This window comes from Caretta caretta, chromosome 13 (genome assembly GCF_965140235.1).
Source record: "Caretta caretta isolate rCarCar2 chromosome 13, rCarCar1.hap1, whole genome shotgun sequence".
Lineage (NCBI taxonomy): Eukaryota > Metazoa > Chordata > Testudines > Cheloniidae > Caretta > Caretta caretta.
The window spans coordinates 39,405,304-39,421,998 of NC_134218.1; the positions used below are offsets into that span (position 1 = coordinate 39,405,304).

Consider the following 16,695-nt stretch of genomic DNA (forward strand, 5'->3'; position numbering starts at 1 on the left):
TAATCGAAGATGTTATCACAATGACACATTGATTGGACAATGGTTCACAAGAACCTACATGCCTGACCCTTTTCTTTAGAATTTTTTTTAATATAAAACAAACATGGGAGAGTTTTATTGCCCTGCCATCATAAGGAACTAGGGCCAGATCCCCAAGTGGTGTAAATCAGCAAAGCTCTATTGAAGTCAGTAGACTATAGAGACAGACTGAGAATCTAGTTTGAAGGGTCTGATCCAGCTCAGCTGGAATCTTTCCATTGGCTCTGGATCAGACCCTAAGAGTCTGGGCTTCCAAAGGATTTCAAAGGAGCCTAATGGACTTAGGAGCCCAACTCCCATTGAAATTCAATGGGTGCAGAGCTATCTTAAGACTCTTTCAAAGCCCCAGCCAAAGAGACTATGATCAGAATAATCCATTTCTGGATGTAGACCTAATTCAAACCTCTCTCTAAAAGGCTGCCACCCAATCACTCTCCAAAGAGATTTTACCAAGACATTAAAACACAAAATTAAAAAGTGAACAGAATTTCAAAGGGATAAAAGATATCTGATTTGCTAGGGAACAGAGCAAATGGTCTTTGGTCTAATATCAGAGCATCGGCTGTATGGAAGACAGGTTAGAGTTTTGATCCAAGTCCCAGTAAAGCCAATGGAAAAGGTCCCATTGACTTCAACAGGAGTTGAGTCGGATTCTTGGCAAAGGCAACAACCATCTCAAATGACTGAATTGTTACAAAAGAAAGATTATTTTTTACCTGATGTGACGGTGACCATAGTTCCTTGTCCCCAGTAGTCAAACCAGTTATCACACCGGGACAAGTCTATGCTGGAGTTTTACAATAACCTTGCCCAGACAATTAATTAACTAACTGAGATTAATAGGATTAGGGACCTGTTTTTTAAAATTAGTTTATGATTTACTGAACTGGAGAAACATCTAAATCTGCCTGAAGTACCAAATTAGAAGCATTTTTGATTCGGTCTAAAAAATTGTAATCTGTTATTTTTTTAAAAACACCTTCTTGTTATAATTTTATCCTCCTATCCTCATCAGACAGATAAATAGCTTGATCAAGGGCCAGCTTCACAGAGATATTTAGCCACTTAAAGATTCAGATGCAATGAATTTCAAGTCTCTCTCTCAATTCTATCAAGTTTTCTCTCTCAAATGATTTTCTACTTGCCCAATCGTCCCCCACCCCAAATTCTTTTTAATGTAATTCAGAGTTAAAGTTTAGACTCTGTTCCCCTGGCCAACAAAACAGAACCAATGCATTTTCTATGCTGCCTCAGACTGCATGTTTTCGAGATCTCCAATTGATATCTAAGTAATAAAACACTATAAAAAAACTCCTCACCTGTTGTCACAGTCACCAGAGTCCCTTGTCCCCAGTAAGCGAAGCCCACAGAAATAAAATATTGGACTCTGGCTGTACATAAACTTCCCCCATACAATGATTTTAAGACCAGAACCAAAAAATTAAACCCATTTTTAAGGGGCAAGGCATTCTTTAGCGAGGATTGAATTAGTACTTTGTCCCTCCATATCACTGAGAATAGCCCACCCAAAGGAACGGAAAACTGGAAAAGCTACCCCCCCCAACTTAATTTTTAAAAAAATCTCAGAATTAAAAAATAACCGTTTCAATAGGAATAAAAATCATACCTGTAGTGACGGTGACCATGGTCCCTTGGCCCCAGTAGTCAAAGTAATCACATTGCTAGAGTCTCCATTAGACAGCGTACAAAAACCTAAACTGATTCTGACCAGGACCTCTCACCCAACCCTGGCATTAGTTAAAAAAACCCAAACTCTTCAAGACTTTTAGAAGTGCCCTTGTAAATTTGGAGCTAGAGAAATTTCTATCCCCGATTGTGGCTCTAACCACATTTTAAAGAGTTGTTTTTAAAATGAAAAATAAAAGACCCTCATAAATCAAAAACACTGTTCACTACAGCCTAGACCACAAGACAGAAGAGAAATAGTAGAGTTTGGAATTTACCTGTTGTTACTGTCACCGGGGTCCCTTGACCCCGGTAATCGAATTGGTCGTAGACGGAAAGACAGTTATTCTGTTAACCTAAGCAATAACCTCAGAGTTCATTAGAATCTTGGTTAAAAGACAAGTCCTGGTTTGGTTGAAATCAGTGGACGTTTTGCCAGTTACTTCAAAGGCTCTAGGGTCTGGCTCTACCTTCCGATAGAATTTTTGAAGGTTTATTCTGTTTTATAATTAAGCCACTTTGCTAAGGGAGGGACAGGTCGATGCGGAATTTAAACAGATGTTTAAGAAACTCTGCAGCACCTAACCTCTGGGTTTGAAAAAATGCAGCCTCCTAAGGAGAATACTGGTTTAACTTGCTCACCAATGACTTAATACTACACATAAAAATGAGGAGCTAACTTACCGCTGGAAACGGTCACCGTTGTTCCTTGTCCCCAGTAGTCAAAAGCATTGTAGTCACAGTGGTTCTAACTCATGGCCTAGGTGGCTAAAACTCGCTGACTTTCCCAGTCCAGACCCCTTCATTTATTGACGTTATTTATTTAATTCCCTTTTATACTAGCTATCATTTCAGGTTCGTTTCTGCCCCCATTGCCTTGTCCCCTATGAAAAAACCCTCAAGGACTTGGGGGTGAGGAGTTACTCGTGAGTCTCAAAACTCGATCATTTTATAAGATTCATCAGTTTAACCAGTTAGTGGTAATAGGGATTGGAAAAGAGGAGGAAATTTTTACCTGAAGTGACGGTGACCATAGTCCCTTGTCCCCAGTACTCCAAGGCATCATAATAGTCACACTGATAAAATTGATTGTGCTGTTTGCACAAAAGCCTCCTACTACTTTGATTTTAGTTTTAGCCACAGAGATGTTAATTTAGACAGACTTCTACACTTAATGGGCCAACCCCGATATACCAACATTTCTAGTCTGACAAGTTGTCTTTCATCTCAGTTTTCTGATTATAACTATTTATCTTGGATTTTCTCTCAGTTTCCCTTATAATTACCTCCAGATTCTTAATAGTCTACAAAGAACCTAGATTTTTTTTAGTGACTATAAATGTTTGACCATTTATTCTTATTTATGATCACTGCCTTCAGTCTAATTTTACCTAATAGTGAATTATAGTCACTGGAATCTATGAAATTTCATCTCATCTAATACCGAATCAATCTACAGACTCAAATAAAGTGCTATTTCTTTTTTTTCTTGGGTCTGATCCAGAGCCAGCTCAGTGGGAAGTCAATGGCAATCTTTCCCTTGATTAGAGTCGGCTTTCGATCAAACTCAATATTTGTTAAGTCACTAAAACGTTCATGCACACATTTTGGAGTTCGAAATGATTAGAAATTTTTACCTGCTGTTACAGTGACCATGGTTCCTTGACCCCAGTAGCCAAATGCGTAGTAATCACATTGCTCAAATCTCTTATCAGGGTCGCACAAAAACCCATTCCCATTTTCGAATGATTTCAAATAGTTATTTTTTCTAATGGTCATTTTAATCACATCACTAATCATTTTTATCCTCACCCCATAACTATTCTAGTCTTCACTCTATAATATTCTAACTCTGACACACTTTGGAACAAAATCCACCTTTCAAATTTACGAAAATTGAGTGACTCTAAATTCAGTCCTTTTGCCTCGTTAAGTTTGGAAGAGAGGAAAGAAAAGATTAAAAGTTACAAGTACCTGATGTGACAGTGACCGCCGTTCCTTGGCCCCAGTAATCAAAGTACTCGTTACACAAAGAGATTTTTGTTGAGTTCTCTAGCACTAAAAGCCTTCTCTCTTCTGGGGCATGTTCAAAGCCAGCAGAAAGACTCCAATTGACTGCACGTGGCCTCTAGTCACCCCTTTGTATTTAATTCCAATTTTATCACATTTTAACTATTTCTACATGATACTAGATACTATTTTAATACCTCCATATTCTTTAACCTGTGGGTTGATTTCATCTGAATTGCTCTAAAGAAAAAAAATCCTGGTGATCTATTTCCAGAAGTTATTCAAGATCATTTCAGGTTTCTAGATTTCATACTATAGGATATTTAGAAATTGTATTTACCTGAACTGATGGTCACCATGGTACCTTGTCCCCAGTAATCGAAGTAAGCATAGTAATCACAATGACACAGGATGATATTCCACGTGCACAAGAACCTACCCTCATATTTCAGGGAGATTTTCAAAAGTGACAGGTGATTTTTGATGCCAAACCTGAGGACACTTTAAGGTTTTCCTTCTAGATTTTTGTACTGCCATTTTTCACTACAAAATTTAGGGTAAGATTTTCAATGTCACAGAGGCAATTAGGACATCCATTTCCCAACTTTAATCACTTATGCAGCTTTGAAAATCTGTCATACTTTTTTGCTACCATATTCTTGCCCTGGAAGAGGACCTGTCAAATCGACAGTTCCCCAACCACTAGACTGAACTGTACAACCCGCTAAAAGGGAATTAAAGTGCTATTTATCTTTGAAACTCTAAAATAACCTACCCACCCATCCAATTATTCTAACTCTTGGAATTTCACAGGAACCTTCTCATACAAAGACATAATCTTGCACATTTGGAAGAGGGGACATTCATGATCAGCTTTAAGAGATTAATTTAAACAGGTAAGGCAATTTAGGATTGAAAATATTTACCTGAAGTGACAGTGACCATAGTTCCTTGACCCCAGTGCTCGTAATACCAGTTACACAGAGATAAGTCTGCCCCTTCCCTTGTACAAATACCAATTTGTCTACCTCTAATTTTTCCTGCCGTTATGACCAATGCCATCTTGACATTGCTTCTTTAATCAAGTTTGAACTAACCTTAAAAATAGTTTCCGACAACTAAATTTCCCACACCCCAATTATCTTTAGACAGGCTTTAGACACTTACAAGTTACTTGGACGAAAGAAGAATTTTTAGAGGTTTCTATGTTTACCTGATGTGATGGTCACCATGGTCCCCTGGCCCCAGTAGTCGAGTGGGTAACACATCATTTCTCTTCCCTATTTTCCACTGTACAAAAATTACTCTCCCAAAGTGGCAAAACATTAGCAAGACTTCTTTTAAAGATTTGTGCCTTGATCCAACTCTCGCTAAAGTCAGCTATTGATAGATTTCAAGGCAAGAAGGCACCAGATAGTTTGAGCTACATAATGCAAGCCAGGGACAGTCTTTCATTGTCTCTTTAGGAATAGTCAATGTACGCAAGACTGGCAAGACAGGGTAAAAGGTTAGGAACAAAAAAAAATACACGATTCCAAAATAAGGCAAAATTTTGGTTACCTGAGCTGACCGTGACAAGAGTCCCTTGTCCCCAGTAGTCGAAAGCCCAGCCAGAGCACAGTAATCTATTGCCCTAACAACTCTGCACAGATATGCTTGGTCAAGGCCAAGGCAAAAATCTGTCTCCGCAAAATTGAACCTGCTACTGTGAGGACTGGAATAAAGGTTAGAGATTTACCTGATGTGACGGTCACCAGCGTCCCTTGTCCCCAGTACTCAAAAGCATCCCAGTAGCACAGTAAAGTGTTGTCCTATGGTCTCTATACAAATATACTCAGTTGGGGCATAGCAAAATTCTGATCGTGCAGAATTTACCACACTTCTTAGGGTTGAGCCAGGACTGGACTAAAGGTTAGAAATTCACCCAATGTGACTGTAACCACCTCCCTTATCCCCAGTGGCTGCAAGTACACCAGTTAGAGCACAGTAAGCATGTAGGATGGGACCCAATGCCCTTTGAAGTCAAGGGAAAGACTCCAATGGGCGTCGGGTCAAGTCTATACACTAAAAGATTCTCTGTACGAAATTTACTCTGCTGCAATGAGTTACAGCAAGACCAAGAGAAAAACGTTTAGAAATTTACCTGAAGTGACCGTGACCAGGGTCCCTTGTCCCCAGTAGTCGAAAGCATAGCCATAGTAACACAGCAATATAATGCCTTAATGAGTCTCTACAAATACCACACCGCTCTATTCACCTCACTTTAGCCTTCAAATTAGAGAATTTGATGGTGCATAGACCTACTGCGGGGTGAAATGTACCCTTAAGCCCATCAAAATCTGATACCACCAGTGCCCTTCCAAGGCTGGTGTAAACCGGCATAGCTCCATTGATTTGAATGGAGTTACACCTATTAACTCTAGCTGTGGATCTAGTCCCAACAATGGATCTAATTTAAATCAGGACAGGAAAACGTTAGTAATTTACCTGATGTGACCGTGACCAGGGTCCCTTGTCCCCAGTAGTCGAAGTAGTCATAGTAATCACATTGACCAATTCCCTTCCACTAGGTGTGTAAAACCCACTTATCCTTTCAAGGAGAACTCCATTTATGGGGACCAAATATCCCCTTCCCTACCTTAAACTCTGCCTACCGGAGATTATAGTAACCAGTTAAAAATCTAGCTGGTCTCTGTTCGGCTGAGATATTCGTACAACCATTGTGGCGTTCTTTATACGCATCTCAATACTGAGGTCTCTACAATTTATTACTTACCAGAAGTGACGGTGACCAAGGTTCCTTGCCCCCAATAATCAAATTCACCATAGCCCTCACACTGATGTGTCTGCCCCTTATCTCTGTACAGAAAGCTGCCATTTGCTACCTTCCCTCTTTTCTGGTTTACAAGGGAATTTGGGAGCAGAGAGTCTACAGTTTGCTGTGGTCAGAGGGAACTGCAGGATTCCTATCCCCTGAGCAGTTCACTACAGAATAAGGTCTGGTTATAAGTCACACCCCAGCAGAGAGAGATCGGGCTTAGCATTTACTAGAGGGGGAAAAAATAGTCCTTGAGTTTAGAGATTAGAAAAGAAAAGACAGTAAAGGAATGAGTCTCTTCTTACCTGAGCTGACTGTGACCGACGTCCCTTGTCCCCAGTAATCCATACCCCAGTTATCACAGTCCTTCTACTCGCTATTCAACCCTTACAAAAATACTCTTTTAGGGGCCTGATCCAGTCCCCTTTGAAGTCAATGGCAGTCTTTCCCCTTGTATTGGATTTGGCCCTCATTAATTACTGTGGCTGGGAGTAATATAATTAACATCTGCATTAATGCAGCTGGGATTTTCCAAGGTGGCTGAAGGAGTCGGGTGCCTCGCTCCCAGTGAATTTCATCGCTCTTAAGAAGTTTTCATAATCTCATCGTTCATCAGTCTCCCCCAACAGCGTCTATCCTCAGTTATATATTTATGGCTTTTTTGGCCACACTTCCTCTGCCCCAACAACTCTTATCGCAACTGCCTGGGTGTGGATAAACTCAGAATACCTTCTTGGCTTCCTACAGAAAATTCTTGGGAAATAAAAATCTATAGGAAGGACAGAAGAATCCACATAACGTACCTGTTGTTACAGTCACCATGGTGCCTTGGCCCCAGTAGTCCAGCTCGTACCAGCACATTTGTATGTCTTCCTAGCCATGCCAAACAAAAACCTGTTCTAACTCCCGTTCCCACTCTATTTTCAGGTGACGTTCCTGCTATTAGAGAGCGGAATCCTGGCACCAGTGAAGGTCAATGGAAAAGTTTCCAGTGACTCCAATGGGGACAGGATTTTGCCAGAAGCTGGGAATGGGGGACAGGGGATGGATCACTTGATGATTCCCTGTTCTGTTCATTCCCTCTGGGGCACCTGGCATCGGACACTGTCAGAAGACAGGATACTGGGCTAGATGGACCTTGGGTCTGACCCAGTATGGCTGCTCTTATGTTTAGATTTATTAGCTAGGAGGAGTTAGTCTCTCTGTGTGTTCTTCTGTCTCTCTAGTTGACAGTATCATTCAGAAGTGAATTGCCTACCAATTCCCTCGCTCCCCCTCCAAATAAACCCAGTCATTCTTTAGGAGCCGAAGACAGAAAGGGAACTCTGGGTCATTGAACCAGTCTTCTGCTACTGCAGACAGCATGGAACCCCAGTGACACTTATCAAGCTCCATCTTAAAATGAGCCAGGTTGTTTTCCCCCCACTACTTCTATGGAGAGGTGGTTCCAGACCTCCCAGCTCTGAGGCTTAGAAATCTGCTTCTAATTTCCAACCTAAAGTGATTCATGGCCAGTTTATACCCGTTTGAGGGCTTTGGCACTGAGAACATGAAAGTTCAGTGCAAGAGTCCCTGGCTGGGCTTTGCTTCATCCTTAAACCAAGATCTCAACACCACCGTGACATGTGACGCAGCGTATTCTCCCCAGAATGACAGCTCTGAGGCATGCAGAGTGAACTCAGAACCATGGCGAGATGCTCGTTGAAGGCCAGCCCACCGCAGTTATCCCATTGTCCTCAGGAATCTGTCCAGAGCCGTTACGTCGTCTTTGCTTTTGTTCAACTTCAGACATTTTAGATAAAGTCTTTCCTCCTCAGCAACAACAAGAGGCCTCAAAATCTGCCAGGATGTTGGACAATTTCCCAGTTTAGTCAATCGGGGTGATAGGTCCTGAGTGAGAATAAAGAAGCAACCAAAGCACTTTGAAGTAAGCAATGGTAATGACCAGATACAGAGGAAAATTAGCCTGAATTTACCTGCTGGCTCTGCAACTGCTGTCCCTGGTCCTTGGTACTCAGTTGCATCCCACTAACATATTGCAACTCATGTGCATGCATCTCTGGGGAAAGCCAATTCATGGAGGTATGTATGAAAATGACCCTCTGGGTGAACCAAGCTCCACAGATAATGAGTTAATAAAAAGTTCCAAGTAAGATGTGTTCAGTACCGTGGCAGTGAGGGATAGATACAAGGGATGCATGGGGATAGACAGACAGACCGACAGACCCATCCTTTGTCTGGTCTCTGAAAGAACACGGATGAATCCAATGACAATACTTTCCATGAACACAAACACTCCATTAAAATCCCCAGCCGTTAAGGATCGAGGATACAGTGGTTCCAGCTTCTCAGCACAGCTGCAGATTATCTGAAGCAGAGGCCACATCCGGAAGTCAAGGGATTTTATTTTTTAAAGCAACAGTCAACATTTCCCTCCTGAGACTTCCTGAGATGAGGGGCCCGGGGGTTTGTGCCCTGGCAACATACACGGTTCATTACAGTTGGCTAGAAAAACCCACATCCTGGTTTTAGAATCTAGTGCTGGCTGGAATTGTCGCTGTGACTGAGGAGAGGAATCCAATCCTGTCCTGTCCTTATTTGTGCCCTGCAAGGTCTGTAGGGCCAGATACACACTCCAAGAGTGACCCACGGGCCTCCAGATAGACAGAAACACAAACCGTTCTGCGGGATGTTTTAAATGTTCAGTGGGTATATAGCAGCATCGCTCCATAGACTGTTGAAATCAGTGGGAGTTAGGTGCCTAAGTAACTTTGAAGATCTGGGCCCTGAGGCCCTCTCTTTCAAAATCTGGTCCCAGGTGCCTAACTCCCCCGGATTGCTTTGAAATATTTTGGGTTGTGATTTGGGAAAAAAAAAAACCCAAACAAACAAACATAAGAACGGCCATACTGGGTCAGACCAAAGGTCCATCTAGCCCACTCTCCTGTCTTCCAATAGTGGCCAGTGCCAGGTGCCCCAGAGGGAATGAACAGAACAGGGAATCATCAAATGATCCATCCCCTGTCACCCATTCCCAGCTTCTAGCAAATGGAGGCTACTAGGGACACCATCCCTGCCCGGCTAATAGCCATTGATGGACCTGTCTCCATGAATTTATCTAGTTCTTTTTTGAACCCTGTTATAGTCTTGGCCTTCACAACATCCTCTGGCAAAGAGTTCCACAGGTTGATTGTGCATTATATGAAGAAATACTTCCTTTTGTTTGTTTTAAACATGCTGCCTATCAATTTCATTTGGTGACCCCTAGTTTTTGTGTTATGAGAAGGAGTAAATAACACTTATTTACTTTCTCTAGAGAGAAGTCCAGCTAGATTTATAAAGATATTAAGATATCAAAAGGTGCAGATAGGCACATAATGGGGTTTACAAACACATCTCAGCAAAGCGCCTAACTCCCATTGACTTCATGTAAACCTGGTCCTAAATCAAGACACACCAGCTAAAGGATTTGGAAAGAAATCAGCAATATCTCTTGGAAATCTGGCCTTCTGAGACCTCTGGATGTAAAGTACAGGTATAAAGATATTTATGTGCCTAAGAGTGCAGATAATTGCCTAGTGGAATGTTGAGAAATATCTAAGAGATTAAATTCTGATGATTTCAATCCCACTAGTCACCCATCTGCTCCTTTAGGTGCCCAAATGCCTTTAACAGTCTGGGCCAAAGTGCTTTAAGAAAAGAAAAGACCAATAGCATGACATCTATTTTGTGGATGGAGAAACTGAGGCACAAAGAGGGAGCCATGGGTGGATATGGGAAGAGAAACCTATTCTGCAGGTTCTCAGCTCAGCACCCGTTCTACTGAAACCCACTGCTCTGCTCCCTTTGTGAAAGGCAGGTGCTATAAGGATCCTGATTTCAGCTGAGGGAAGTGAGAGACAGAGAGGGAAATTATCCTGCCCATGGGCAGAGGGGAATAGAAACCAGGTCTCCTGGACTAGTGCCCCCTCTGCTAGACCACACTAATGGGCCCAAATTACTTACTAATCCAACTTTTATTGAAATTGAATTTGAGATAGTCACTCCCAGGGGTTCCTTTCAAAATAGATAGGTGTATGGGGCTGGATAGAGGGATGATGGTGTGTATGGGGGCTGGATGGAGGTATGGGTGTGTATGAGGGATGGATAGAGGGATGGGGTGTACGGGGCTGGATAGAGAGATGGGTGTGTATGGGGGACGGATGGATAGTCGCGGGTTTATGGGCCTGGATGTGTTGGGATGGTTGTTTATGGGGGATGGATGGAGGGATGGGGGTGTATGGGGATAGATGGATGGAGGGATAGGTGTCTATGGGGCTGGATGGTTGGAGGGATGGGAGTGTATGGGGATGAATGGAGGAATGGGTACGTTTGATGTTCCCCTGGTGTTATCGGGACCAGTGATCTCCTAGGTCACTACAATCCTTGACTCTGGAAGCCATCCTTACCCCGCTCTGCTGTGAGAACCCCCACTCCTGGGCTGTTCATTCACAGCCTCTGGCATGTCAGCTGCTCCCAGCTCATGAGTGAGCACTTTTGGCCAGCCGCTGCTTGGATTGTGGAACTGAATGACACTAGCCAATATCTCCGGTCCCAGACACAACCCTAGAAACCTCCCTCTTTCAGTGTCCAGTTATGCCCGCTGGACGCTGCAAGCTTATGAGTTTGTCAATTTAACAAAGATATTGATATGCACCAGGCTTGTTATCCCAAAGGGAGTCTCTGACATGCTTCAAACCAAACACACTGCTTCAGGTAGAATAAACAAACAGATTTATTTACTACAAAAGATAGATTTTAAGTGATTATAAGTCAAAGCACAACAAGTCAGATTTGGTCAAATGAAATAAAAGCAAAACGCATTCTAAGCTGATCTTAACACTTTCAGTGCCCTTACAAACTTCTTACCACAGGCTGGCTGGTTGCCCTTTAGCCAGGCTCTCCCCTTTGATCAGTGCTTCAGTTGTTTGGTGGTGTGTGTAGATGGAGGTGGAAGAGAGAGGAGGAGCATGGCAAACGTCTCTCCCTTTGTCATGTTCTTTCTTCCCTCTTGGCTTTGCCCCCTCCCCTTCAGTGTCAGGTGAGCATTACTTCATCGCAGTCCCAAACTGACCAAGGGAAGGGGGGTGACTCACTCAAGAGTCCAACAGATCCTTTGTTGCTGCCTAGGCCAGCGTCCTTTGTTCCTGTGAGGCTGGGCTGGGTTTGTCCCATACATGCCCTGATGAGATGTGAACTGCCTTTCTGCTCTTGGAGAGTTTTTGTCTGGGCTTGTTTTAAGCCAAAAGGACACATTTTCAGCCTCATAACTACATACATGAAATTATAACCTATAACATTCCTATAACATTACTGTAACAACAATTACTATAACATCACTAGAACAACAATTCTCAGTGTGCATCATGAGCCTTCCAAAGACACCCAACATGACAAACTTTGCATTGGATACCACACAATCATTTTATAAGGATGAATATGGGGGTGCAGGGTATTCCCCCGAGGTACAGAACGTCACAGTGTGTAAGGGGATAGATGGAGGAATGGGTTTGTATGGTGTTGAATGGAGGGATGGGTGTGTATGGGGATGGATGGATGGATGGGTGTGTATGGGGCTGGATAGAGAGATGGGGGTGTGTGGGGCAGGATGGTGAATGGGGTGGATGGGGTGGATGGAGGGATGATGGGTGTGTATAGGGCTGGATGGATGGAGGGAAGGGTCGTATGGGGCTGATTGGAGGGATGGGTGTGTATGGGACTGTATGGAGGGATGAGGATGTATGGGATTGGATGGAGGGATGGGGGTGTATGGGGCTGGATGGAGGGAGGGGTGTTCATAGGGCTGGATAGAGGGATGGGGGTGTATGGGGATGGATATAGGGATGGGCGTGTATGGGGGATGGATAGAGGGATGGGTGTGTGACGTTGCACTCCATATGATGTTATGAAAATATGCTAATAAGTGTGAATATAATGTAACTGGAATATGCTTTTATTCAAAAGGTCTCTTGTAAACTATTATTACAAAGCTTATAATCTACTGAGTATGTTTATCCTATTTGTATGAATGTATCATTCTTGTATCTGAAACTAGGAATATAAAATATAACTCTGAGGTCCTATTGTAATTATGCGAAGTGTGGGCCATTAATGGTGGTTTAGAATCTTGATGGCTCCCATCAACAAGGACAATTGACTGTAGATGGCTCTGTTTATTTTCAAGCCTTCCTGTGAGTCAGGCCAGGAAGAATGAAGGCTTGGGGTCTCAGAAGACATGTGACCATGTCACCTGGTACTGGAATCTATCTTAAACCTGGTGCTTTTCCATTTAGAAGGTGGGGTGGAAACCCAGAGAGAAACAAAGGATTCCCGCCTTGTGCCAAAGCTATTAAAAGGGGATGGAACAGAACAAAGGGGGCTACTGCCAAGAGAAATCCCCTAGCTACCACCTGAGCTGGAAAAAGGACAGTACCAGGGGAAAGGATTGGGCCCAGACTAGAAAGGAGTCTAGTCTGCGAAAGAAGCTTATTGGAACATCTATGAGGGTGAGATTTTATGTGTAATTAGTTTTTAAATGTATTAGGCTTAGACTTGCTTGTTTTGTTTCATTTTACTTGGTAACTTACTTTGTTGTGTTTGTTATTACTTGGAACCACTTACATTCTACTTTTTATAGTTAATAAAATCACTTTTGCTTATTATTGAACCCAGAGTAAGTAATTGATACCTGGGGGAGCAAACAGCTGGGGATATCTCTATATCAGTGTTATAAAGGGTGGACAATTTATGATCTTACCCTGTATAAGCTTTACACAGAGTAAAACAACTTTATTTGGGGTTTGGACCCCATTGGGAACTGGGTATCTGGGTGCTGGAGACAGGAGCACTTGTTAAGCTGTTTTCAGTTAAGTCTGCAGCTTTTTGGGGACATGGTTCAGACCTGGGTCTGTGTTTGCAGCAGGCTGGCATGTCTGGCTGCACAAGACAGGGTACTGAAGTCCCAAGCTGGCAGGGAAAATGGGCTCAGAGGTAGTCTCAGCACATCAGGTTACAGGTAAAATCTCACCCTCAGAGATGTTCCAATAAACTTCTTTCATAGACTAGACTCCTTTCTAGTCTGGGCCCAGTCCTTCCCCTGGTACGGTCCTTGTTCCAGCTCAGGTGGTAGCTATGGGATTTCTCTTGGCAGTAGCCCGCTTTGTTCTGTTTCACCCCTTTTAATAGCTTTGGCACAAGGCAGGAATCCTTTGTTTCTCTGGGTTTCCACCCCTCCTTCTAAATGGAAAAGCACCAGATTTAAGATAGATTCCAGTACCAGGTGACATGGTCACATGTCCTCTGAGACCCCAAGCCTTCGTTCTTCCTGGTCCAACTCACAGGAAGGCTTGCAAGTAAACAGAACCATTCACAGTCAGTTGTCCTAGTTGATGGGAGCCATCAAGATTCTAAACCACCATTAATGGCCCACACTTTGCATAACTACAATAGGACCTCAGAAGTATAGTTTATATTCCTAGTTTCAAATACAAGAATGATACTTTCATACAAATAGGATGACCACACTCAGTAGATTATAAGCTTTGTAATGATACCTTACAAGGGACCTTTTGCATAAAGCATATTCCAGTTACATTATATTCACACTCATTAGCATATTTTCATAACATCATATGGAGGGCAACATCACAGGGTGTGTATGGGGGATGGATGGAGGGATATAGGGATGGGTGTGTATGGGGCTGCATGGATGGAGGGATGGGTGTCTATGGGGTTGGATAGAGGGATGATGGGTGTGTATGGGACTGGATGGTGTATGGGGTGTATGGTCCTGGATGGAGAGATCAGTGGATGGATGGTGGATGGGGTGGATGGGTCTGGATGGAGGGATGCGTATGTATGGGGATGGATGGAGGGATGATGCATGTGTATGTGGATGGATGAAGGGATGGGACTGTATGGAGGGAGAGGTGTGTGGTGCTGGATATAGGGATGGGTGTGTATTGGGGAGGAATGGGTGTGTATGGGGCTGGATGGACAGAAGGGTGTGTATGGGGATGGATGGAGGGATGGGTGTGTATGGAGATGGATGGAGGGATAGGGTGTATGGGAATGGATGGGGGGATGATGGGTGTGTATGGGGAGGTGTCAAGGTTCCTTCCCCACTCTGAACTCTAAGGTACAGATGTGGGGACCTGCATGAAAACCTCCTAAGCTTACTTTCACCAGCTTAGGTTAAAACTTCCCCAAGGTACAAAATTATTTTACCCTTGGATTTCCACTGCCACCACCAAACTTTATCTGGGTTTACTGGGAAACGTAGTTTGGACACGTCTTTCCCCCCAAAATCCTCCCAACCCTTGCACCCCACTTCCTGGGGAAGGTTTGGTAAAAATCCTCACCAATTTGCATAGGTGACCACAGACCCAAACCCTTGGATCTTAGAACAATGAAAAAGCCTTCAGTTTTCTTACCAGAAGACTTTTAATAGAAGTAAAGGAATCACCTCTGTAAAATCAGGATGGTAGATACCTTACAGGATAATTAGATTCAAAACATAGAGAAAAGGAGTACTTGTGGCACCTTAGAGACTAACCAATTTATTTGAGCATGAGCTTTCGTGAGCCACAGCTCACTTCATCAGATGTTTACCGTGGAAACTGCAGCAGACTTTATATACACACAGAAATCATGAAACAATACCTCCTCCCACCCCACTGTCCTGCTGGTAATAGCTTATCTAAAGTGATCAACAGGTGGGCCATTTCCAGCACAAATCCAGGTTTTCTCACCCTCCACCCCCCCACACAAATTCATGTGCCAGCAATGCCCCTCTGCCATGTACATTGGTCAAACTGGACAGTCTCTACGTAAAAGAATAAATGGACACAAATCAGATGTCAAGAATTATAACATTCATAAACCAGTCGGAGAACACTTCAATCTCTCTGGTCACGCAATCACAGACATGAAGGTTGCTATCTTAAAACAAAAAAACTTCAAATCCAGACTCCAGCGAGAAACTGCTGAATTGGAATTCATTTGCAAATTGGATACTATTAATTTAGGCTTAAATAGAGACTGGGAGTGGCTAAGTCATTATGCAAGGTAGCCTGTTTCCTCTTGTTTTTTCCTACCCCCCCCCCCCCAGATGTTCTGGTTTAACTTGGATTTAAACCTGGAGAGTGGTCAGTTTAGATGAGCTATTACCAGCAGGAGAGTGAGTTTGTGTGTGTATGGGGGTGGGGGGGATGTGAGAAAACCTTGATCTATGCAGGAAATAGCCCGACTTGATTATGTAAAGAGTTGTCACTTTGGATGGGCTAGCACCAGCAGGAGAGTGAATTTGTGTGGGGGGGTGGAGGGTGAGAAAACCTGGATTTGTGCTGGAAATGGCCCACCTGTTGATCACTTTAGATAAGCTATTACCAGCAGGACAGTGGGGTGGGAGGAGGTATTGTTTCATGATTTCTGTGTGTATATAAAGTCTGCTGCAGTTTCCACGGTAAACATCTGATGAAGTGAGCTGTGGCTCACGAAAGCTCATGCTCAAATAAATTGGTTAGTCTCTAAGGTGCCACAAGTACTCCTTTTCTTTTTGCGAATACAGACTAACACGGCTGTTCCTCTGAAACCTGTCAAAACATAGAGAATCCCTCTAGGCAAAACCTTAAGTTACAAAAAAGACACACAGACAGGAATAGTCATTCTATTCAGCACAGTTCATTTCTCAGCCATTTAAATAAATCATAATCTAACACATATATAGCTAGATTACTTACTAAAAGTTCTAAGACTCCATTCCTGTTCTGTCCCCGGCAAAAGCAGCATACAGACAGACACAGACCCTTTGTTTTTCTCCCTCCTCTCAGCTTTTGAAAGTATCTTGTCTCCTCGTTGGTCATTTTGGTCAGGTGCCAGCGAGGTTACCTTTAGCTTCTTAACCCTTTACGGGTAAGAGGATTTTTCCTCTGGCCAGGAGGGATTTTAAAGGGGTTTACCCTTCCCTTTATATTTATGACAGGAGGGATGGGGTGTATGGGGATAGATGGATGGAAGGGTGTGTATGGGGCTCGATTGATGGATGGATGTGTATGGGGATGGATGGATGGATGGAGGGATGGGTGTGTATTGGAGTAGATGGG

At 43.1% G+C, this 16,695-nt stretch overlaps 2 gene segments (V, D, J or C); both read right to left on the bottom strand.

The window, feature by feature from the left end:
- Nucleotides 1–3,401, bottom strand: part of LOC125629518 (immunoglobulin heavy constant gamma 2-like) — an 85,683-nt gene extending 82,282 nt beyond the window's left edge. Inside the window, 1 exon segment of the C gene segment in view lies at nucleotides 3,363–3,401. Coding sequence covers nucleotides 3,363–3,381 — 19 coding nt within the window.
- LOC125629519 (immunoglobulin heavy constant mu-like) overlaps nucleotides 1–4,126 on the bottom strand; it is a 28,128-nt gene extending 24,002 nt beyond the window's left edge. The window contains 1 exon segment of the C gene segment in view: nucleotides 4,076–4,126. Coding sequence covers nucleotides 4,076–4,094 — 19 coding nt within the window.
- Nucleotides 4,127–16,695: the final 12,569 nt, after the last annotated feature.